At 40.4% G+C, this 25,157-nt stretch overlaps 1 protein-coding gene across 8 annotated transcripts in view; it reads left to right on the forward strand.

The window, feature by feature from the left end:
• DIP2C (disco interacting protein 2 homolog C) overlaps positions 1–25,157 on the forward strand; it is a 751,814-nt gene that overhangs the window by 666,310 nt on the left and 60,347 nt on the right. For 5 of the 8 annotated variants that reach the window (XM_073629914.1, XM_073629910.1, XM_073629907.1 and 2 more), the window contains 2 exons: positions 1,385–1,555; positions 18,078–18,107. In XM_073629914.1, coding sequence (XP_073486015.1) covers positions 1,385–1,555; positions 18,078–18,107 — 201 coding nt within the window. The remainder of the gene's footprint in view (positions 1–1,384; positions 1,556–18,077; positions 18,108–25,157) is intronic. The other 3 variants (XM_073629915.1, XM_073629908.1, XM_073629913.1) reach the window with 1 other exon arrangement.

Consider the following 25,157-nt stretch of genomic DNA (forward strand, 5'->3'; position numbering starts at 1 on the left):
ATTTTTTTACCATCACTTTGCACACCAGTCTTACTATTTTTGGTGTTTTGGACACTTCTTCACAGTGGTTTAGAGTGGTTTTAGATGATTTTTTGCAACATGTTATTTGGTGTTTTATATCACTGTTAAGGAATTTTTTGTGGATTATATCTCATTGATATATGTCAGGTCACATATATTTTTTAGCACTTTGCACTTTATAGTACAGTGTAATATTTTGGCATATTCTCACTTATATATGGTTTTTCTATTCATTTATTTTTAATATTTTTTATCCATTTTTATATTTTTTACCTTCATTCTTTCCATTACACACTATTTAATAGCTATTATTTAATATCTATTGTACACGTGTTTGAACAGTGCCAATTATAGGATCTTGCTTGTTTGAATTTCACCTACAGTAGGTGATATTCTGTGTCGGGGGGGCTGCAGTTCTTTTTCTCTTCCTAAGCGCGGAATAATTGAATTTCATTCACCTATAGGAATATGCTTTTCCTTTACCACACAGCTTTCTAAAAAAAAGATATTTTAATATTTTATATATAAAAGCATGTGTTATGATACTAGTGGCACTTCACTGAAAAATTAAAGTGTGTTGGGGCGTCCAAAACTATTTAGATAATAGCAATTACTGAATCAAGGAAATAGGATATTTCTCACCCATGCTGAATGTAGTTTATAGGTTCTTGGATCTGATCAGTATGTGCTTCAATCCAGCAAAACCATTATTAGTTCCCACTTGCAAGTAAAATGGATGTTATTTGTCCTTTTTGGGCCAGATGGTAGAGTTTCCTTTGTGTGGCCTGAATTAAAAGGACATTTTTTGTGAAGGTAATTTAAACCACCTACCCTGCCTTCTGGAAATGTGCACATAACACATTAATAACAAGGTTTCATTAATAATACTTAACATAGTTATAAAAGAAATAGAGCTCCTTAAACTAGGTATTGCCACATCACATTCAGGTCAAATCACGTTATTGGCAGACATAGTGTTTGGATTAGACACCAATCTGTTCTTGAGTTCTTAAAACATGTCATATTTATGAAGTGCTTTCCCCCTTTTGTCTGTTTGTGGTCATACTGTAAGTCATATCATTTGCACATTTTATGGTATGTAAGCAAACCGGGATACAGTCGGCAAAATTATTACATTTCCTTTTTAACAGTCTTGTATAAATCTTCTATAGTTCTACAACCTCTTGTTCACCTTGTTAAACACATGGGATGTTTTACTATTGATGTTTAAAATCTGGAAAACTCATTCTGTATTTGTTAGTGATTTGTTTAGGATTAATCACATTTTTCCTTTTGTTCTCTTAGACTCATGTCTAGTAACGTGTTTGTGGTGCAATAATAACCTTTGGCATTTGTCTTGTAGGCTAGGGGATTGGACCTGTCTAGAGTACGGACCTGTGTGGTCGTGGCTGAAGAGCGTCCTCGAATTTCTCTAACCCAGTCTTTTTCAAAGTTATTTAAAGACCTGGGTCTCCATCCAAGGGCGGTTAGCACATCATTTGGCTGTAGGGTTAACCTAGCCATATGTTTACAGGTACTGTATAATGCCTGCTCTTCTTTTATCATCCTGCAGATATATTATGTTTAAAGTATAGTTAACAATCTGCAATTATCTTTGTCAATTTCATCATACATGTCTACTGCACCAGAATTTTATTCATTTCTAGCTATGTTTGTGAAGGAATTTTGTAGCCATATGTCTCTTGTAGATCTCAGAAACATCAGAATAAAAAAAAAAGTGTGGGATGCTAGGCAAACTTTGTTTTTGGCTCCTTTTATAGTCAGGGGAGCAATGGTTGTTCTGGTCTGTTCAAGGTTTCACAGGCTGGTTCCCCTTGATTCTGGAAGAAGTTTCCAGAACATAGGGCTGAGAAAGTCCAAAGACCAGCCAATTTATTAAGGGGAGTGTCCAGAAGGTAACTGGAGAGTTGATAAAAAGTTTGGGGTCCTGGAGAGAGTGTTTGTTTTTTTTGCTCAACAGGGAGGGTTTCAAAGCCTCTGGGGTTGCTGCCCCTCTGAGGCAGCCTGTAGAGAACCTGGAACAACGTATTGAGGAGCTGGCTATAGAACTTCACCTTATGGGATCTGGTCTGGAGGAGAATTGTCTCCCTCACTGGGAAGCGTCCAGAGGAAGCTGGAATGTGTGCAACTGTCCTAGGTGTTGACCCTGAATTGTGATCGTGTGCTTTTGGGATGTAAATGCCAGAGGTAGCTATGGACTGAGATGGCTCTCTTAGAGTCTCAGAATATTGGCTACCCTGTGTCCTCAGCAGAATACATGTATGGGAGCTGCGGGGAAGTGTCCTTTTGTTACTATGCAACGTTTTGCACTATCCCACACCCTAAATCCTCTACTGTTTATCGTTCTTCAAGCAATACATTTAAAAAAGCCATTCCCTGGACCGAGTTATTGGAGCTGGTGTGCATGTACTGGTGCTTGTTGGGATGAGCAGCCTCTGTACTATTTGGGAAGGAACAGTTATTACCAGCTGTCTTTACAGGAGTAGCACTGCATTTGTAACTGAATATTTGTGATAAGTAACTTATAGGGCATTAGCTAACTCTTTTCTGTCTAGGAGATGGGAAAAGCAGTTTTACTTGATATTTGCTACTCTGGTAGACAGCACTCCTATATGCTCTGGTAATAGACTGTTCCTCAGAGCTTTGGGACCTGCATTGGTCTTGCTAACAATAGAGGACCCTAGACCGCCAGAGTGTAGAGGAGAAGAGGCTGCTGGGACCTGTCCAGCAGTGTGGAGGAGACTGTGGGAGCAGAAGATCAGGTAAGTAAATCTGCTGAGCCCAGTCATACTAGACATAAATGTGCAGTTAACCCATGCAGTGTGGACGAAGACTTTTCGTTTCCCCAGAGTTCAGCTTAAAACCATTATAGTTTGCCTTTAACAGATAAGGGACTTTAAAACTCATAATGTAAACAGCACTGAAGTTTCAGAAACTGAGTGGTGTATTGTTTATTTCTCCTTCTTGTGCTGATGGGCAGGAGCTATTTCTAGATTTTGTTTATATAGATAGTGATGTTTCGTAGACTATACTCTGACAGTTCAACTGATTCAACCAATTGAAGTGTCTCCATGAATTTATTTAGAATCACCGTAGCTTTTTGACTTCTGAAATCCTGCATTTTTTAATTACAAAATTGCTTGAAAGCCAATTAAAATAGAACCATGGGTAAAATAGAAAATGTACATATATGCTGAAGTCTGTCACTAGCATTTTCCCTGCGATTTTTGTTTTTCTTTGTCTCTCCTGTAACATAGTTTTACTACCTTTTTGATCCTGTGAGTTGATCTGTTATTTCTCAACTTGCTGTAATAGGGCAACAGTGCTGTTCGCTCTGCAGTGAAATCTTCCAGCAGTGTTACATAGTTAGTCAGGTTGAAAAAAGACACAAGTCCATCTAGTTCAACCAAAAAGTCCTACAATCCCATATACACAATCCTATACACACAGTTGATCCAGATGAAGGCAAAAAAACCCCAGCAAAGCATGATCTAAATTTGCTACAGCAGGTGAAAAGATTCCTTCCTAATCCCCCGAGAGGCAATCGGATATTCTCTGGATCAACTTTTCCTATAAGGGGTATAGTTAGTACCCAGTTATATTATGCACATCTGGGAAAGAATCCAGGCCTTTTTGAAAGCAATCTACTATGCTGGCCAGAACCACCTCTGGAGGGAGTCTATTCCACATTTTCACAGCTGTTACTGTGAAGAAACCTTTCTGTATTTGGAGTTGAAATTTCCTTTCCTCTAGACATAAAGAGTGCCCCCTTCTCCTCTGTGATGACCTTAAAGTGAAGAACTCAACACCAAATTCACTATATGAACCCCTTATGTATTTGTACATGTTGATCATCTCACCCCTTAATAAACCTTAATAAATTCAGTTCCTCTAATCTTTCCTCATAGCTGAGCTCCTCCATGCCTCTTATCAGTTTGGTTGCCCTTCTCTGCACTCTCTCCAGTTCCCCGATATCCTTTTTGAGAACTGGTGCCCAAAACTGAACTGCATACTCCAGATGAGGTTTTACTAATATGTACAGGAGCAAAATTATATCTCTCTCTGGAGTCCATACCTCTCTTAATACTTCAGGGTGTTGTCACCCTGTGGACAAGATAGTACGTTTTAAAAGAAAATCTCTTACAGTAGTGCACATAACAGTGGCTTTTTTTTTATTTTTAGAAGCACATGATTAGAGCCTGAGGTTCTAATTAGCTTCAAAAAGCGTGGGCTACAGGCACAGTGCTCTGCCCACCCAGTTGTGTGACATTAGTGAATTAATATTTGCTAATGTCATCCTCTTTCTCCTCCCAGCCAATCAGGAAGCGGGTCCTAAGACCCAATTGGCCACGGGTCCTAAGTCCTGATTGGCCAGGGGGAGAAGTAACCGCCGGGACTCAGGAGACGCGGGGGGGGGGGGGGCCGCCACCTGGGTAAGGTAAGTGCAGGGCGATGGGGGGGAGTGGCGATCCAGGGAGCACCCGGGAGGGTGGTGGTGTTGGGGGGGGGGGCTGACTGGCTGGCTGGGGAGGCTACGAGCTTGACAAAGGGGCAGTGATCTTAAACGCGTTTTTTACAGCTCAGTTAGCTTCTTTCAGTACCGGGTATTCCTGCAGCCACTTATGCTATACAGGGAGCATTCCCAGTGCACCAGTGTGACAACTTTTAATGACAGTGCTTTCCAAACTACGGGATGTTACGCTGCACTTCTGACAACTCTGTACACCTACAGTTACTGTTATATTGTTTTGTTTCCAATTAAATATACCCTTTTAATACACTCCCGTACCCTCCTTATTTATCTCCGTAATTAAAGTGAGTGACAAATTAGAGACTAACTTCAGCTAACACTTTTTAAAGCAGTTAGAGCAGGGATCCTCAAACTACGGCCCTCCAGCTGTTGCGGAACTACACATCCCATTGTAAAACTCTAACATTCACAGACGTGACTAGGCATGATGGAAATTGTAGTTCCTGAACAACTGGAGGGCCGTAGTTTGAAGACCCCTGAGTTAGAGCAACAGATTTTGGAAAAAAAGATTGAAACCTTATGAAAAAAATGATTGTTGTAATCACCACTATCAGTTTGATAGTTTGTCCCAACCCCTCTGCCTGCCACCTTTGCTGGACTGCTTGAACTATTAAAAGAAGTGAAAAAAATAACAGATCTACTGGCAGGATCAACAGGTAAAAAATAAAATGTTACTGGCGGGGAGGGGATCAAAACAAAAACAGCTGTGTTAATGCAAAGGACTGACTGCATCATACTGCATCTAATATGATGCATTTTTGGTTTAGTTGCTAGTTTTGTTTTCATTCTTTTGCCTCCACCTTTTGGGTTCTTTCACACCAGGTGCGGCAGGACTGCGTTGGGTGGCTATTCCAGCACGCAGCATGATTAGGCAAAATGCCCTGTCTCATGTTGCCCAGTTAACACCACTGTATTGTGGTGCACTAAGATCAGCACTGCGGCAATCCTGCCGGACCGCACAGCACACTGGTGTGAATTAACCCTTAGGAAACCTTATGTTCTACTCACACAGATAATAGGATTCAGTACGAGCAAGGGAGAATTTTTTACAATGGTTTCTTTCTCCTTTGGGTTAGATTTATGTATTAAATTAAAGGGTCCCCCATGACTATTTGAAAGTAGACTTAATAACTGAGAAAACTGAATACTCATAACAATGAAAATATGAAATAAACAAAACAGAACCAAGCTCTCAGAAGGTAAACCATCACAGTGAAGCTGCACATCTAATATGTTCACGAAGATGTATAACATTTTGGCTTACATTTGCCGCAAACCTCAGATTACATTAACTTTGGGTTGCCTGTGTCACCTAGCAGTTAGAACTGGTTTATTAATAGGATCATAGGTGAATATCTGTTTTGAACTATACAGTTGAAGATTATATGTGAATATTGTAAGGAGCGGTCTTAAAAACAATAGTTCACAGTACTGTTGATGGTTTTAAAGATTATTTGACTAGGGTCAGAGTGCCTTCCTTTCTACCATTAAAGGGAACAGTGACCCATTTTCAATATGTACACATTTTGAATTAAAAATGTAATATTGACCTGAAATAATCTTATTCTGCAATTTCTGTTTTTTTAAGTTTTAATTCTTTTATTTCACATGATGAGTTGCATAATTTATAAAATTCAAAACAGACCCAGGTCCATCCAGTTCAACCTATGTGTGCATATGTGTGTGATTTTTGTCTTCAACAATTCCTATAGCCCTGTATATTCTGCTTCCTGAAGAAATCCTCTAAAAGTTTTTTGAAGTTGTTGACCCTCTCAGCTAGTACCATTAAATCTCAGGTAGTTCCACTTTTTACTGCTCTGTAAAGAACCTTTTTCTTAATTTAAGGTTAAATCTCCTTTTTTCTAACCTCAGATCATGGCCACATGTCCTCTTCAAGGTCCTTAAAGTAAACAGTTTATTAGTTATTGAAGTCACCCTTAATATATTTGTAAAATGTAATCATATCTATGTGATCGATTCTCATAGCTTAGGTCCTCCCCCCACCCCTTATTAATTATGTTGCACAACATCGTTCCTCTGGATTGGTGACCAAAACTGAACTGCAAATTCAAAATGAGGCCAAACCAGTGTTTTGTAAAGGGGTATAATTTATGATTTATCTCTGGAGTGTATACCCTGTTTAATGCATGACAATATTTAGCTAGCTGTGTTAGCTGTGGCTTGGCATTGCATGCTAATGCTAAGTCTGTGCTCTACAGGTACCCCCAGATCCTTTTCTATCACTGATTTTCCATCTCCAGGTTCATCCTAATATGTATTTTTATGTGTATTTTGGTACCAAAGTGCATAACTTTAAATTTTTCAATATTGTCGAACAATTCTAGAATAATGTTCCTCGTAAAATTGCAAAGAATTTAAATATATCTTCATCTACGGTACATAATATCAAAAGATTCAGAGACTCTCAGATTTTTCTCTTAAATTGGTACATTTTCTCAGTTTAAACATTTGATATGTTTTCTATTGTGAATAAAATATGGTTTTATGAGGTTTGAAAATCATTACATTCTGGTTTAATGTAGATTTTACTGAGCGTCCCAACTTTTTTGGCATTGGGGCTGTAGCTGTAGCACCTCCTAGCATAGAATGCTAGGTAAATTTAGTTTTAGGCTCCTTCTGCAATCAAGGGAACAGTGATCATTTGTCCTGGCCTGTTCAGGGTTTCACGGGCTGGAAATTTGATTGCTTCCCCCTGCCTTTAAAAGAATCATCCAGAGTTTAGGGCAGGAGATTCAAATCAACCAGCCTGAATATTTATCCATCCTCTTCAAGTTCCAGCCAATCCCTGGAGAGGAGTGTACAGCAGGGGACTGGAGTAGTGATAAATAGTATGAGTCCTTGGAGAGCAGGGTTCCTTCTCCCCAGAAGGGTTCCCGATTAATAGGAGCTGCCAAACTAAAGCAGCTCATGGATCATACAACTATTCTTGAGGCCCTAGAAGTGCCAAAACTGAGGGCCTATATCAGTGATGGTGAACCTTGACACCCCAGATGTTTTGGAACTACATTTCCCATGATGCTCAACTACAGTGCATGAGCATCATGGGAAATGTAGTTCCAAAACATCTGGAGTGCCAAGGTTCGCCATCACTGACCTATATGAACCGTGCTTGATCCTGTTTGCAGAACCTCACCACAAGGGACCTGGTCTGGAGGGGTGCTTACTCACTGGACCGCATCCAGAGAAAGCTGGAATGTGGCAGCTGCCCTTGGTACTTGTGACTAATGACCTTAAACTAATCCCTATGACTGTGAAGTGTTCTGGGAACTGCAGTGGGTACCAACAATTTACATCAGCGCAAAGTAACCAGATGCCATAAAGACTTGACTCTTGGTCTTTAGCTGTGGGGGTTTGGACAACACTGAAGAAATGACACTTTGCTACAATGTAAAGTAGTGAGTGTACAGCTTGTATTACAGTGTAAATTTTCTGTTCCCTCATAATAACTCAACACACAACCATTAATGTCTAAACCACTGGCAACAAAAGTGAGTACACCCCTAAGTGAAAATGTCCAAATTGGGCCCAATTAGCCATTTTTCCTCCCCGGTGTCATGTGACTCATTAGTGTTACAAGGTCTCAGGTGTGAATGTTGAGCAGGTGTGTCAAAGGAAGATTGCCAAGCCAAGAGCTGCATCACGGTGGCCAAGACCATACAGCTGCTGCATCACAGTAGCCAAGACCATACAGCGGTTTAACAGGACAGGTTCCACTCAGAACAGACCTCACCATGGTCGACCGAAGAAGTTGAGTGCACATGCTCAGCGTCATATCCAGAGGTTGTCTTTGGGAAATAGACATATGAGTGCTGCCAGCATTGCTGCAGAGGTTGAAGGGGTGGGGGGTCAGCCTGTCAGTGCTCAGACCATACACCGCACACTGCATCAAATTTGTCTGCATGGCTGTCATCCCAGAAGGAAGCCTCTTCTAAAGATGATGCACAGGAAAGCCCGCAAACAGTTTTCTGAAGACAAGGACATGGATTACTGGAACCATGTCCTGTGGTCTGATGAGACCAAGATAAATGTATTTGGTTCAGATGGTGTCAAGCGTGTGTGGCAACAATCAGGTGAGGAGTACAAAGACAAGTGCGTCTTGCCTACAGTCAAGCATGGTGGTGGTAGTGTCATGGTCTGGGGCTGCATGAGCGTTGCCGTCACTGGGGAACTATAGTTCATTGAGGGAACCATGAATGCCAACATGTACCGTGATATGCCGAAACAGAACATGATCCCCTCCTTTCGTAGACTGGGCCGCAGGGCAGTATTCCAACATAACGACCCCAACACACACCTCCAAGATGACCACTGCCTTGCTAAAGAAGCTGATGGTAAAGGTGATGGACTGGCCAAGCATGTCTCCAGCCCTAAACCCTATTGAGCATCTGTGGAGCATCCTCTAACAGAAGGTGGAGGAGTGCAAGGTCTCCAACATCCACCAGCTCAGTGATGTCATCATGGAGGAGTGGAAGAGGACTCTAGTGGCAACTCTGGTGAATTCCATGCCCAAGAGGGTTAAGGCAGTGCTGGAAAATAATGTTGAGGGCACAACATATTGACACTTTGGGGCCAATTTGGACATTTTCATTTAGGGGTGTACTCACCTTTGTACTTACTTTTGTTGCCAGCGGTTTAGACATTAATGGCTGTGTCTTGAGTTATTTTTGAGGGGACAGCAAATTTACACTGCTATACAAGCTGTGCACTCACTACTTTACATTGTAGCAATTGTAATTTCTTCAGTGTTGTCACATGAAAAGATGTAATAAAATAGTTACAAAAATATAAGGGGTGTACTCCCTTTTGTGAGATACTATATATATTATAAAATGCATGCCTGTAAAAAGCCAGATGCCAAGGCCATATCTTGCAGTGTTAGTATGTATCAATTACCTTGACTATAACGTTCTTATTTGCCTACCTAAACTTAAATAAAATAAATATTACTATACCTGTAATAGACAGACATACTGAGAGGCTGCAGTAGCCTCTGAATTCCAGTACTATTTTTTTTTCCTCAATGAAGCCTTGAACTTGCATGTAATCACTATGCCATTACTATCAAATTAATCACCCAATTAGGAATCATTCTAAATTGGTTCCCTATCATTAGTTGGAACCAAAGCTTTCACAGCTTTGACAACCAAGTTTGACAGCTAGTAGCCATGCAGTATTAGAAAGTTGTAAAAGTAGGAATAACATATCCTCAGCATGGGACTGATTACCAACAATACAGACCTAATCACGGATGTGGAAATACAGGGAAATTTAGAAAACGGCAATCACAGGTCAATTGGCTTCAGTTTAAATCACACAAATAGGAAGCATAAGGGAAATACAAAGACACTGAATTTCAAAAGAGCCAATTTCCCTAAACTACGAACCTTGCTAGAAGATATAAATTGAAATAAATTCTTAGGAACAATGAACACAGAGGAGAGATGAGTTCACTTGAGGAGCATATTAAATAAGGGCAATCACTGGGACCAGGTGGCTTGCACCCGAGGGTACTTAGGGAACTCAGTCAAGTAATTGCCACACCATTGTTCCTAATTTTTACTGACTGGAATGGTATCAGCGGATTGGAGAAAAGCCAATGTGGCACCAATATTTAAAAAGGGCCCAAAATACATCCCTGGGAATTACGGATCAGTTAGCCTAACATCAATAGTATGCAAGCTCTTGGAGGGAATGATAAGGGACTATATACAAGATTTTAGTAATGAAAACGGTATCATTAGCAGTAATTGGCATGGATTCATGAAGAATCTTTCTTGCCAAAACAATCTATGAACCTTCTATGAGGAGGTGAGTTGCCATCCAGATAAAGGAAGGCACGTAGACGTGGTGTATCTGTTCATAAACGACCTGGAGGATGGGGTAAACAATTCAATCTCTGTATTTGCGAACGATACTAAGCTAAGCAGGGCAATAACTTCTCCACAGAATGTGGAAACCTTACAAGAAGATCTGAACAAATTAATGGGGTGGGCAACTACATGGCAAATGATGTTTAATGTAGAAAAATGTAAAATATTGCATTTGGGTGGCAAAAATATGAATGCAATCTATACACTAAGGGGAGAACCTCTGGGGGAATCTAGGATGGAAAAGGACCTGGGTGTCCTAGTACATGACAGGCTCAGCAATGGCATACAATGCCAAGCTGCTGCTAACAAAGCAAACAGAATATTGGCATGCATTAAAAAAGGGATTAACTCCAGGGATAAAGCGATTATTCTCCCATTCTACAAGACTCTGGTCCAGCCACACCTGGAGTGTGTCCAGTTTTGGGCACCAGTCCTCAGGAAGGATATACTGGAAATGGAGCGAGTACAAAGTAGGGTAACAAAGCTACTAAAGGGTCTGGAGGACATTAGTTATGAAGAAAGTTGCGAGCACTGAACTTATTCTCTCTGGAGAAGAGACGCTTGAGAGGGGTTATGATTTCAATTTACAAATACCATACTGGTGACCCTACAATAGGGATAAAACCTTTTCACGGAAGGGAGTTTAACAAGACACGTGGCCACTCATTAAAATTAGAAGAAAAGAGGTTTAACCTTAAACTACCTAGAGGGTTCTTTACTGTAAGAGCGGCAAGGATGTGGAATTCCCTTCCACAGGCGGTGGTCTCAGCGGGGGGGTCATCGATAGTTTAAAAAAACTATTAGATAAGCACCTGAACGACCACAACATACAGGGATATAAAATGTAACACTGACATATAATCACACACATAGGTTGGACTTGATGGGCTTGTGTCTTTTTTCAACCTCACCTACTATGTAACTATGTTACTATGACTTTGTGCAAGGATTTTTTAATCTACAGATTGTAACTGGGGAGGGGTTAAATCCCAACTGAAACCCAATTTTATTTTTGTCTTGGCTTTTGATAGACTGGTATGGTAAAATTTGAAGCATGTCAGTTTTATTTTTGTCTGTTTCTCTTTTGGGGATATTTCCCCTTTACTTTCTGTCCAATGGACAGGTGCTAGACACAGCAGGAAGTGAAGGGAAAAATCTCCCAAATGAATACAAATGGCAACAAAAATCTGACGGGAGTTCTTCTCTACTCAGACCAAAGTGTTGACATTTCAATAACATAAAATAATACCTGATAAATTTCTTTGATTACTGTAGCATGTGTGAATTTCAAAGTTTGGCAACTGATAGCTCATAAATACAGATTTTACAGGTTGAAAGCAGAAACAGCTGAGCAATTAGCATTTTCAGAAGGCTGTCAGCAATAACAGACTTCATATTACCCTCCATACTGGTTTCATTGAATGCTTCAAAAAAAAAAAAAAATAGATCTATGCATTTCTGCTAGAATCTGTAACAGGATTTACTGTTGAACCTTAAGCAAAAATTCACCATTGTAAAATTTCTACCCAAGACATATGTGCTGGGTGCGCTGTATGTATTTTTAGACCCCATACATACACACTATTAGATTTTCTGCAGATTTTTGTCTCCAGATTTACCAAAACCATATAATATGAGGTCAAACCTTAAGAGTTTCAATTTGTATTCAATCAGGCAGGCCCTTGCACTACATGGTTTTGGTAAACCTGAAGACAAAAATCTGCAGAAAATCTAATAGTGTGTATGGGGCTTAAGTTTTTGGTAGCTACCAGTCGTGTCTAATCTTCTACAGGAGAGGTTATGTAAACCTAAGGAGAAAAATAGTACAGTATATGTAGATTTTAAGTTATATTGGATTGAAGAATGTTGTCATCCTAAGAATCTCATTTGAAAATGCAGATGGATATCTAAATAAAATATACACTATAATGTGTCATGTGTTCTTAGCACACATTATGATTTTGCTCATTTTAACTTTAAAGCAAATTTTCAGGTAGATTTAAACTAATTTATGTAGGTATGCATTAATTAAAACACCAGTAGATGTATTTTTAAATACAACTAGTGTAAGTACCTTAACTGCTTCAGCCCCGGAAGATTTTACCCCCTTCCTGACCAGAGCACTTTTTGTGATTCGGCACTGCGTCGCTTTAACTGACAATAGCGCGGTTGTGCAACGCTGTACCCAAACAAAATTTACGTCCTTTTTTTTTCCCCACAAATAGAGCTGTCTTTTGGAGGTATTTGATTGCCTCTGCGGTTTTTATTTTTTTGCGCTATAAACAAAAAAAGAGCGACAATTTAAAAAAAAAACATAGTATTTTTTACTTTTTGCTATAATAAATATCCCCCAAAAATATATAAAAAAACAATTTTTTTCCTCAGTTTAGGCCGATTTGTATTCTTGTACATATTTTTGGTAAAAAAATATTCGCAATAAGCGTATATTGGTTTGCGCAAAATTTATAGCATCTACAAAATAGGGGATAGTTTTATGGCATTTGTATTTTTAATTTTTTTTATTAGTAATGGCGGCGATCTGCGATTTTTATCGGGACTGCAACATGGCAGACACATCAGACATTTTTGGAACCATTGTCATTTATACAGCGATCAGTGCGATTAAAAATGCATTGATTATTGTCTAAATGACACTGGCAGTGAAGGGGTTAATCACTAGGGGGCAGTGAAGGGGTTAAGTGTGTCCTAGGGAGTGATTCTAACTGTGAGGGGGCTGGGCTTGAACACACAGGACAGTGATCACTGCTCTCGATCACAGAGAGCAGTAGATCACTGGGCAGAACGAGGAATGCTTTTTTTTTTTTTTTTTTTTTTAAAGCCCATGGCGTGTGAAACACACTCAAAAACTTCACCGGGTGCCAAGCAAATGTGCACACACATAAGGAGTGAAACACAAAAAAGTGCAACGGGTACACAAGCCCTCTAAAATCAGAATCCCCCGGGGCATTAGGCTCCTGACGGGGACAAGGGAAACCAGACGGACCCCTTTCTCTGGAGGGCCTGCCGAAACAGATCCACCCAAGTACTCGGTGGGGCTCCCCCCGAAGGGAAACCCCATAAGAGAGGGCGAACTAAGCCAAAAGGCCATGTCCACCCCCTCCCAAGACTTTCAGGGCAGGCCCGAGGACCTGCAACCGTACTAATCGCACAGTGCAACAAACCGTGTACAACACAAAAATACAAAAAGTGACACACAAAGGAAATAAATAAAAAAAAAGTAGGGGAGAAGGAAGAAGAGGAGAGTGAAAAAGTGGCCATTGTGCAATACAATGGCCAGGCCCTCCGGCCTGGAATAAACCGCATACCGCATCCTCTGTGTTCTACCTGCTGTGTAAGAGTTACACTATCGAAACTTTTATGTCCCTTCATGGGGAATGAGCGAACATCAGTTGTACAGAGGATACCCTGAGCAGAGAGTCTGGGAACAACTAGCTATCCAAGCACAAAGACCCGGGGCTGGGGATAAAAGCCACAGGTACTTGCGATCTCCTTAAACAAGAGATCTAACAAGCTAGTAAGCTGCAGTATTATTACTGGTGGAGGAACTTTCCTGTTGCACCCTATCATATCTTCTTTGGTGTTGTGGTCGCATGTCACTACTAAATAGAGGGTTGAGAAATCATCACTTGAAATACCATTATGAACTGTATATTCAGTGGAGCTTCTTTTTAACAGCCCATCGGAGTGGATTGGATCTTTTTGGCGAACTTTTGCAATTTTCATTTGTTTTTCATTAATTATTTTTTGCACATTTCACTTGTGATTATGTATAATATTTATGTATCAGTGGGTTTTACGGAGTTTTCATATCTCCATTTATCCAGATAACTCACTTATAAGTCACTTTATTCTTTGATCACTATAACCATATAGCGCAGCTTCCTTTTTTATGTTATTTTAGGTTTTCTTCTAAGATTGCCCTGTATTTGGCTCCATCCATCTTCCCATCGACTCTGACTAGCTTCCCTGTCCCTTTTAAAGAAAAGCATCACCACAACATGATGCTGCCACCACCAAGTTTCACGGTCGGGATGGTGTGTTCAGGGTGATGTGCAGTGTTAGTTTTCCACCACACATAGCCTTTTGCTTTTAGGCCAAAAAGTTCAATTTTGGTCTCATCTGACTAGAGCACCTTCTTCCATATGTTTGCTGTCTCCCAAATGGCTTCTTGCAAACTGCAAATGGGACTTCTTATGGCTTTCTTTCGACAATGGCTTTCTTCTTGCCACTCTTCCATAAAGGCCAGATTTGTGGAGTGCACAACTAATAGTTGTCCTGTGGACAGATTCTACCACCTGAGCTGTGGATCTCTGCAGCTCCTCTTAAGTTACCATGGGCCTCTTGGCTGTTTCTCTGATTAATGCTTTCCTTGCCCGGCCTGTCAGTTTAGGTGGACGGCCATGTCTTGCAGTTGTGCCATACTCTTTCCATTTTCAGATGATGGATTGAACAGTGCTCTGTGAGATGTTCAAAGCTTGGGATATTTTTTTATAACCTAACAGTGCTCTAAACTTCTCAACAATTTTATCACTTAACCTGTCTGGTGTTTTCAATGGCCTTCATGATGCTGTTTGTTCACTAAGGTTCTCTATCAAACCTGAGGGCTTCACAGAACAGCTGTATTTATACCGAGATTAAATTACACACAGGTGGACTCTATTTACTAATTAGGTGACTTCTAAAGGCAATTGGTTCCACTAGATTTTAGTTAGGGGTATCAGAGTAAAGGGGGCTGAATACAAATGCACACCACACTTTTCAGATATTTATTTGTAGAAAAAATTTAAATCCATTTACCATTTTCCTTCCATTTCACAATTATATACTTTGTATTGGTCTATCACATAAAATACCAATAAAATACATTTATGTTTTTGGTTGTACCGTGACAAAATGTGGAAAATGTTAAGGGGTATGAATACTGAGTACCTGGAGGAAACCCACACAGGCACAGGGAGAATATTAATGAAAACAATAGCTGGATCTATAGATCCTTAGCAGCTCATACAAGCCCACCCAAAACGTTTCATATCCAGCTCATGGTAGTAAGTGTTATGGTTGAGGAACCAGGTCATTTTGGTTGTCACCAGCTTCCACCTCGATATGGTGGTATGGCAAGCAAATTTGGTAAAATCAAGCGACCGGGAAAGGGGCCGGGGCCCACGGATTGGTTTTGGTATGATAATTGCACTCATCCCTGGGGGTCAGGGCTAATACATGCCAACAAGCACTGACCTCCAGGGATGCATGCATTTATCAGCCCAAAACCAATCTGGGGCTTCGGACGCTTGATTTTAACAAATTTGCTTGCCATACCACTATATCGAGGTGGAGCTGGTGACAACCTTTTTCAATTATATTTCTCTGTGCTTCTTCTGAGGAAGCGAGGTTTTCCTTGTGAAACGCGTTGAGAACGTCAGCACAGATTTTCCAGGCTGACTGCGGATATTAATATGGACCATCTAGGTTCCATGTAAAAGTTTTCTAATTGAATTATGTATAGTCTCAATAATGTATTTTCTACCATTAATATATGTATGACTTGTTCTTAAAGTGTTTGTGAACCCATATTTATAAGACTATGCCAGCCCCTCTATTAGAGGCTGGCATAGCACACTATGTAAGTGGTTTTAAAAAAACGAGTGTTCTAAATACCAATTCTGAGCTGTCTTCAGGCTGGTCACATGACTCGCCGACGCTTTCCAGCTCCGATGGATGTCTTCTGCAGGGGGAGCCGTGATCTCCCTCTGACATCAGCCGGGGAGATCACGTGGCCGCTCATCTCCTCACGCAGAAGGTCTGTCTCGTAGCTGTAAAGCGGCTGTGAGTCAAGGGACTGGCCTGAAGCCTGCTCAAAATAGGTATTTAGAACACTCATTTTTAAAACCACTTACATAGTGTGCCTAATAGAGGGTCTGGCAGTGACAATTTTAAGTTTTTTTTTTTTTATAAGAATAGCGGCAGGGTTCGGGGTGGAGACAGACACACAGAGGCAGGTGATAGGCAGGAAGGAGGGGGAGAGAGAAGAGAAGAGCAGAGCGGACAGCACCATATGATGCAGGGACGCACTCTGACAACAGTGGTCAGGGCTGAGCAGCCCTGATTTTCGTTGTCACAGCAGAGAGGGAATGCAGGAAGTGTCAGATTCAGGGAGGTTTTTTTTAGAGTTTGGAAGGGGGCAAATTACACAGCACAAGCACAAGGAACCAGGATCAGTATTTTATTTTTTTTTGGGGTTTACAAACACTTTAATTGTATGTAAATACATTTTCTTTCAGGTTTTTATGTGTTTGAGGTGTTGCTCACGTCGTGGGCTTAAGATAGTTGTATAAATATTAATTGGGACTAAGACATCACCTCTTGTTTACCCATCTCACACCAGCTTCTTTCCTTTGTTGTTTACGAGATAAAACCATTTGGTCAATATGGGAAAGTTCTCTATTTTTATGAAAAAAGCTTCTTTTAAATCAAGCTGCTAAATATCATTTTATCCATTTTCTGAAAGTATACCTTAAAGTCTTGAGGTCACTTGTTTTTGAGGTGTATTCATTGTTCCTGCTACCTGGTCTCCAGTGGAGGTTCTGACCAGTCAAAGTAATGGGTAGGGTATTGATACCCTACTGTGTGCCTTGCCTAGAGGTTTATTTGCTACATCTTTACTCAAATGCTTGTGTTTTGGATTTTTAGTACTTCTGCAACCTGAATGCTGAGGACTTCTTTTTCTGTTGGTTGAAAAATTAATGAAAATTTTTAAAAAATTGTCCGCTCTCAAAGTTATTGGGACTAATTTACAACCTAGGAAAACTCCTGCAGACCGTTGCAGGATCATTCCCTTTAGCCATTAAAATAAGATTTTTTTTTTTACCGGCGTGTACATTGTACATCAATGTCACCTGAGGTAAAGAGAAGTTGTGGTGGTCCAACAACACCATGAATGCTTTCTTTTCACTCTCCATAAGAAGTTACCATGTCTGCGGGTTTCCTTACAGCCTATGGGATATAAATGAGGATCAATGATCTAGGAAGGCTCATTGGATTGGACATTTTTCTTTGCTTGTAATGCTTAGATAAGCCAGCATTGTGGTGCGCAGTCTAAGGACCTAACCCGATGTGTACCGAACTGTGTGCATGCATGTTGAATGAACAGAAGTTTTCCAAGGGCCTGACCTTTCATAGAGAACAATCAGGATACCTTGTGTATTTGTCCATATTATATATGCCGGCAACATGTTGCTTCACTGTGTTTGTTTTACAGAGGTGTGTTTAAACATCAAATGTTGCTTAGGCATTAAATGTTCATAACTGTCTCTACTAAACTTGTAGACATTATTTCACCTTTTAATTATTTAAATCTTTTACAAATTAATTATTTTTTGTTACTTTAACTGTTCTAGTTTTATTTCTTCATTTAATACAGTTTCTATATTTGACATTTGTTTTTGTTTTGTTTTTCTTTACTCCCTGCTTCTGGCGTTTTCCTTACGTCACCCGTTTCCTTTTGACTTTTGTGTACGTTTCCTTCTCCTTCTCATTTTCTCCACCTGTTCCTTACTGTACCTTCACTCATCCCTTTGCAATCCCTGCTGCTATAGCCACACAGGCTGGGGAAACTGGCTGAGCAGGTAGGGGATTTTCATGTTCCCTAAATACCCGCCTATAAGCTTCCTAGTGAAGGGGAGACTAGACATTGAGTCAGCACACATTGTTGTAAAGCACTATTGATTTAAATTAGTTACACTGTTTAAAGAATAAAGCCATGCAAAAGCCCCATGGGTAATGCTGGTAGACTGAACCTATCTACTGTTTTTGTATTACTGGAAAATGATGGTAGTGACATCTCTCTGCAACAGGTCCTTGTTCTCAATCTACCCCAAAGTCTCATTCTATGGTAATATACTATACACAATGTATGGAACATTTATTGGTGACAATGGAGAGAGATCACACTACAGGAGTACTCAGGACGAAGACAGTGGATGATCTATTCAACTGGCTTCTAGCAAATATAATTTTTGACTGGCCTGACCTTTTAAATCTTAAGTGACTTTTTTTTAATAAATATTATCGGCCATAAGTAATTTATGTTATATTTGTTTTGTGCAGATTAAACACAGGCTACATTTCTATAGATTTATTTCTGCCTTTTTGTATCTCTATGACTTAATGTCTCTCCCTCCATGTCTGGTCTCTTCTCACTGTGCTGCAATATATGTAGCTGTGGTATTACTGGCTATAACTTGCATAGCCACAGATACAACCAAGGTTCCCCTACATGTAAATCAGTCCATTTCCATAAATGTGCAAAGCATAATAATTGGTATCCACTTGAGTTTTTTACCTATATAAGTCTAGCTTTTCACTATTAATATCTGTTTATTACATTACTATGTTCATTGGTAGTACATTTTTAAACAAACTATAGTCAAGCATAGTCTATGTAACTTGGAAAATAGATTTTGGAGCTCTCAGAACCTGTAAAATATTGAAGAGCAATAAACCCTCTAGTTCTCATAAGCTTGTATTTAGTAATCATTTAAAGAGCAGAGTATTTTGGGTCTACCAATCAAAATTTTAATCAATTTAATGTTGTTAGTCCAGTGTAAGTTACAATGGAAAGCTATAACTAAATGCGTAGCATTGATCTTTGCTACATGATTGAATTAAAGCTGAACTCCAGGTAAGTACCATATTTATCGGCGTATAACACAAATAATTTTAAGAGAGAAGTTTCAGGGGAAAAAACTTACATTTTTAATTTAAAAAAAAAGGATTCTTAAATACAACTAGTGTAAGTACCTAAACGTGTCTTGATATGAGCCTCCATTAAACCCCTGCAATACAGTACTCGCACTGAAAGAGTGATGGCTAGCATCTGCCAGTCAGGTTCTTTTATAGTTAAAGTGGGCTGAAAGCAGTGAACAGGGAATTACTACATTGGGTTGCTGCTGCTTCTTTGTCCAATTAGCAGAGTTGGGTTTTGACCAAGGTGTGTTACTACTGTATAGAAGGCCCAGGTTTAGGAAGATTCCCTGATTCACAAACCAGCTGCACAGAGTTAAAATAATTCTCTTATGTACTGTACGTATTTCGACTTTTGCCTAGCTGCTTGCTTAGAGTTCAACTTTAATGCTGACGAGCTCAGTGTCATTTCTAAAATTTCCCACCTCTCCCGTTATTGTTCATTGTAAGCACAGCTGTACTCTTAAATTTTCCAGATACTTTTTACAATATGGTATTGTATTGAACCCCAGCTGAATTTTGCTTTTCTTGTATGCTCCAAAAAGCCCTGTGTGTTGTATGCAGTTCAACAGCCTTTGAGTAAAGTAGGACTGTAACTCTTAGTTGCAGTGATGCTGTTAGAGGGATCAAAACTTTAAATATATGTTTTCTTACTGTCCATCTCTGCAAGTAAATCGGTCTTAAGCCCAGGTTCACACTGAGCTGTGGGAATGAAGCCATGCGAGTTCAGCTGAACTCCTGCATGTCAGTCCCGATTTCGGCCACGTTTTCAGAGACATCTGTTCACAGATGTCAATGTAAATCGCAGCCCGAAATCACAAACGGTAGTACAGAAACTACTTTTTGAAATCAGTGCGGTGCCGCAAATGCAGCATTGCACCGATTAGGGCGATGCCATCGTCGCCGATTTGACATGTCAAATCACATGTCAAATCGTACCAATGTGAACCAGGGCTAAAGCAGAGTTAAACCCTTCTATCCTTTGCATCCATGGATGCTGCCATCTTAGCCTCTGTTTGATCTATGTTTGCGACTGATAATGATAATGCATTATTGTTATCAGTGGCGGCCTGTAATGCAGGGCGCAGGAGCCCCGCCCCCCTATCTATGCGTCCAGCCCCCTAATCTACATGTGGGGCGCTGGATGCATGGATTCCAATGGGTTTTTTTTTTTTTGAAGCACGTGATTAGAGCCAGAGGCTCTAAGAGGCTTCAAAAAGGGTGGGCTCACCCAGTTGTGTGACAATAGCAAAATCTTATTTGCCATTGTCTTCCTGATTCTCCTCCAAGCCAATCAGGAACTGGGTCCTGAGACCTGTCCCCTGATTGGCTGAAAGGAGAAGCGATTCTATTGGCCCCTAGGAGGAGGAGGGAGGAGACGCACGGTGGAAGCGGCCATGATGCAGAGGAGGAGAAGCAGGGAAAGCTGTTGCCCCAAGGAAGCGCTGCCTGTGACCTAGATGGGGTAAGTGCAGGGCTTGTGACCGACTGACTGACCGAGGGGGGGGGAATGCGGGTGACCCGACCGATGGGGGGGGGGGGGGGCTTTGGTTGAGTGGGTGATCTGACTGGGGGGGGGTTACTATGGGTGCATTGTTTACCGCCCCCCAGAAAATATACCAGCCGCCGCTGATTCTAATAGAAATATTCTTGGAAACATTTCTATGTGCATATGGGGTTTATTATGTTTAGGTAAATGTGGCACAAGTCCCTATGTCATCTAAGCATTAGATCCCCTACTAACTAATTTGTTTTTCCTTTCTGTAGCAGAGCTGGAAAACTGCCTTAAAGGTGAAGTATGGCCAAAGTCCTTTTGGTCATACTTCTCCTGTGGGTTACAGTGGGTAACAGGAGGGCAGCACTCAGTTATGCCCTCCTGTTACCCAGATCAACCAACAGCAGGCTGACATCACAGAGTGACAGTCACCACTCTCTGCTCTGCGCGGACCTGAGAACTGAGCGATCAGAGGCCTTTGATCACTCAGTTTTCGGTGTAGAGCCGGCAGGGGCGAGCTACGGCTTAGATGAATGTTGCAGCCATCTAAGTGAGTATGTGGGTTTTTTTTTTTTTTAATCCCTCACTTATCTTTTAAAGCATATGTGAACCCAAAATCTTTTTTAGTATGTTTGGCATCATGCCTCATGGTATAGGTTTCCTAAACAAATCATTTTTGGAAATATGTTATATAATTTTTTACTGAGAGAACGTGCCAGTAACAGCACTTCTGTTTAAAGTGGAGTTCCACCTAAAAATGGAACTTCTACTTTTTGGATTCCTCCCCCCCCTCCGGTGTCACATTTGGCACCTTTCAGGGGGGAGGAGGGAGCAGATACCTGTCTAATACAGGTATTTGATCCCACTTCCTGGCATAGCTCACCGCGGCGCTTATGGTGACCTATGCCACTTCCGGCGCCTACCCCGTCCTCCCCCGCTGTATTCTGTGAGACACAGAACACAGCAGGGACCTGAGAGGACGCGCAGCGCAACTCGCACATGCGCATTAGGGAACCAGGAAGTGAAGCCGCACGGCTTCACTCCCTTATTCCCTTACCGAGAATGGCGGCGGCAGCAGCCAAGAGCCGAAGGACGGATCGGCTTTGGCTGCCTACATCGCGGGCTCCCTGGACAGGTAAGTGTCCATATATTAAAAGTCAGCAGCTGCAGTATTTGTAGCTGCTGGCTTTTAATATTTTTTTTTTTATAGCGGACCTCCACTTTAAGGATGTTTTTCACTAAGCCACAGCCTTCCTATTAATATAGGCCAGCCTTGCACACTCCTTCAGGAACAGGCAGGATCAGCCAGGTATTGTAGAACATAGAAAGGGACCGTTGACATTGCCAGAGCAATGTGCTATATCTCGTGCCTTAAAGGGACAGAAACATGTTTTTTGGGGGTTTTTTTGTGTTACAATTACTTTAATGAATGTACCTGTGAGCCTCCTCTCTTGTTTTGACCAAACGTTAGGGTCTGAGTAATGCTAGTGATTTCCTAATCCTAGGAAGGAAAGTAACTAAAACGTTTTATTAGATTTGGATAAACCAGGGTAGAGTTAGAACCTGTCAGATCTTACTGATGTCTTTATCCCTACTCTGGAGGTGAACCCTCTGTATTTGTCCTGGTGACCACTGTCACTGGCACAGAAGTGATGGGAAATTAAACATTTTTCAGTTGTCACAGAAAAAGTACGCAAGGAAGAATAAAAAGGCAAAACAAAAATTCTATAGTGATAGGGTTACTCATAGATGCTGCTGTTTCTATCTTCCACAGTGTATATTACTGCGGTCAATTTTTCCTGCCAATTAATATGTTATTTCTGTATTGCTCATGTAGCAGACATTTTTTTTTTAATTTTGCTAATTCCTATTCAGAGGACCCATCATTGAATATGACATAGCAGTATGTTTAGGTAACGGGAGGAAACCCAAGCACACACATGAAAAGCACACAAACTCAGATAATGTCCTTGGAGAGAGTTGAAGTTGGGACTCGCACAGCAAGGCAAACATGCTAATCACGAAGTCATTAAAATTGTGAAATTAATGAAGACCATTTATTATTGAAGTTAGGTCATCCTACAAGTGGTTAAAGAAGAGTTCTGCTGAGCTTTATTTATATATGAACTGGCCACAAAGCATGAACCCATAATAACTTCAGAAAAACAATATCTCTTTTTTTTGTCAAGAACACATTATAGATATGACAACTCATTTACATGTGGAAGATTCAATAAAACTTAGGAGCTGTAGTGTGTATGTAGTTTGACACACAGTCATATCTGCTGACTTTATAGTAACCTCAACATGACTCTGTGACCATCAATGATGGTAGGATTGTGACATACTGGAGCAGCCCCAAAGCTTTGTGACCTGATATGCTGACAGTGTCATCAATAGTTAATGTCTTGCTTAGGTACATGCCTTCTTTGCCTCCCTAGTTTTTTTTAATAAAGTAGGGAAGGGTTAGACATTTCAAGTTTGTTTGGCTATCTGTGTCCCCATGAGGATATTTTATCTGTCCTGATGACCATTGTCACCAAGACAGGAAGTGAAGGTAAACTCAAAATTTTAAATTTGCTACTAGAGCAAGAGATGAGAGAAAACCTTCTAATGGGACAAACCTGATCTCGTGACATTCCAAGGAGACATTGGGGTTGATTTACTAAAGGCAAATAGACTGTGCACTTTGCAATTTTTATCATAGGTGTATTTTAAATGATAGAGACAGGATATCAAACAAAAATCCAGAAAAACACACAATACAAATGTTATAAATTGAGTTGCAGTTCAGTGAGTAAATTGTTTTAGATCCCCAGGCAAAACATGACTTAGTACTTGGTGGAGAAACCCTTGTTGGCAGGCACAGAGGTAAGAAGTTTCTTGTAGCTAGTGACTAGGTTTGAAAACATCTCAGGGGGGATTTTGGTCCACTCTTCTTTACAGATCCTCTTTAAATCCTTAAGGTTTCTTGGCTGTAACTTGATAAAGAAATAAAGCAGACCTTACATGCAAATGGGAGGGTCCACTTCCCTGCCAGCCCCAAACCACCCAAACAAGTTAGTTATAAACAAAATGTTAAACATTTTACAAGAATTAGAATTAAAAACTACTCACCTCAGTCCCGGTTTCTTGGTGGTGCGGGTGACACCACAAAGCGTTCTCCTTCATCCTTCCTCCTTGCCACTTTAAAATCCACGAGAATGCACTCCTTCAATGGGCAGGGATGAATTCTCACTGAATTTGGAGTGCCCAGCTATCCTAGGAAGCACTGATGTCACCCATGTCTCCAGATAGCCAAGACTGAAGTATTTTATATCTGTTTTTGTTAAATCTTTATTTTTAAAGCTTTTTTTACTGCTAATTTTGGGTAGTGGGAGGCTGGCAGGGAAATTGATATTCCTTTAATCTTTAAAGGTCTACTTTAAATGGTAGTTATTATGGGTAATATTACTACCTTCCCTTTCTTCCAAGCTTACAAGTCTGTTCCTTGTGTTACCAATTGACTACATAACCATAGTGGATCTGTGAAGTGTGTTTTATTGAATAAAAAGTTGAAGGTTTTCCTTCTGTTGTTTGGAGAATTGTATCTCTACAAACTTAAAAGAATAAGCTTAGAGAACATTATAGAATGCCGCCTGAACATCTTTTTTTAATGTGTTTTTTTTCCTTCACACATTTTGATTACTTGTTTATTGTTGCATGTGCTCTAAAGTTTATTTGATCTGGTTAAAAATGAACAAAAGCTGTGGTTTAGAATGCAGGTGCCCAAAGCTCCCCATGGCACATTGTCAGCCCATTTATTTTTTCATAAGTAAGGTGCATTGGAAAAAAATATAAATCTACCAAAACTGCTGTTTAAATTGTAGGTGGACCTTTTGGAACGTACAGGATGGAGATTTCCTTGCTAGAAAAGCTGGTTGAGTTCTAACTTTGGAGACTTACTCCCCCTATTGTGAGAGTGTCCCTACTACTATTGCTAAAGGAGAATTTGTTCTCCTCGGGTTCCCATAATGCAATGTAAATGTAAAAAATATTGAGAAGAGTGGGACTGCCTTGAAATTACTGTGGCTGGTGTGCAGACTTGGAGTTTCAGACTCAAAGCAGCAGCCACTAAAGACTGAAACATTACTTTTAGGCCTGGATCACACCTATGCATTTTTTAGTGCCTTTTCAGTTTTGCAGAAACACACTACAGTCCATTTAACATGGTTTCCTATGGGTCACATTCACATCTCTGCATTTTATGGAAAGGGCTAGGGATTTTTTTCAGATTTTTGGTTCCATAGACTTCAATGGATCAAAAATGTGTATTGAAAAACACAAAATGCACCTGGAATATGCAAACTGCGACCTGCATAGTTGTGAGCCAGGCCTTAAGTGTAATGCCCCTGTATGGTGTGATGACTTTGCATTAACTGTGTAGTTTATATTTAGT

Source organism: Aquarana catesbeiana, linkage group LG05 (assembly GCF_042186555.1).
Source record: "Aquarana catesbeiana isolate 2022-GZ linkage group LG05, ASM4218655v1, whole genome shotgun sequence".
Taxonomy (NCBI): domain Eukaryota; kingdom Metazoa; phylum Chordata; class Amphibia; order Anura; family Ranidae; genus Aquarana; species Aquarana catesbeiana.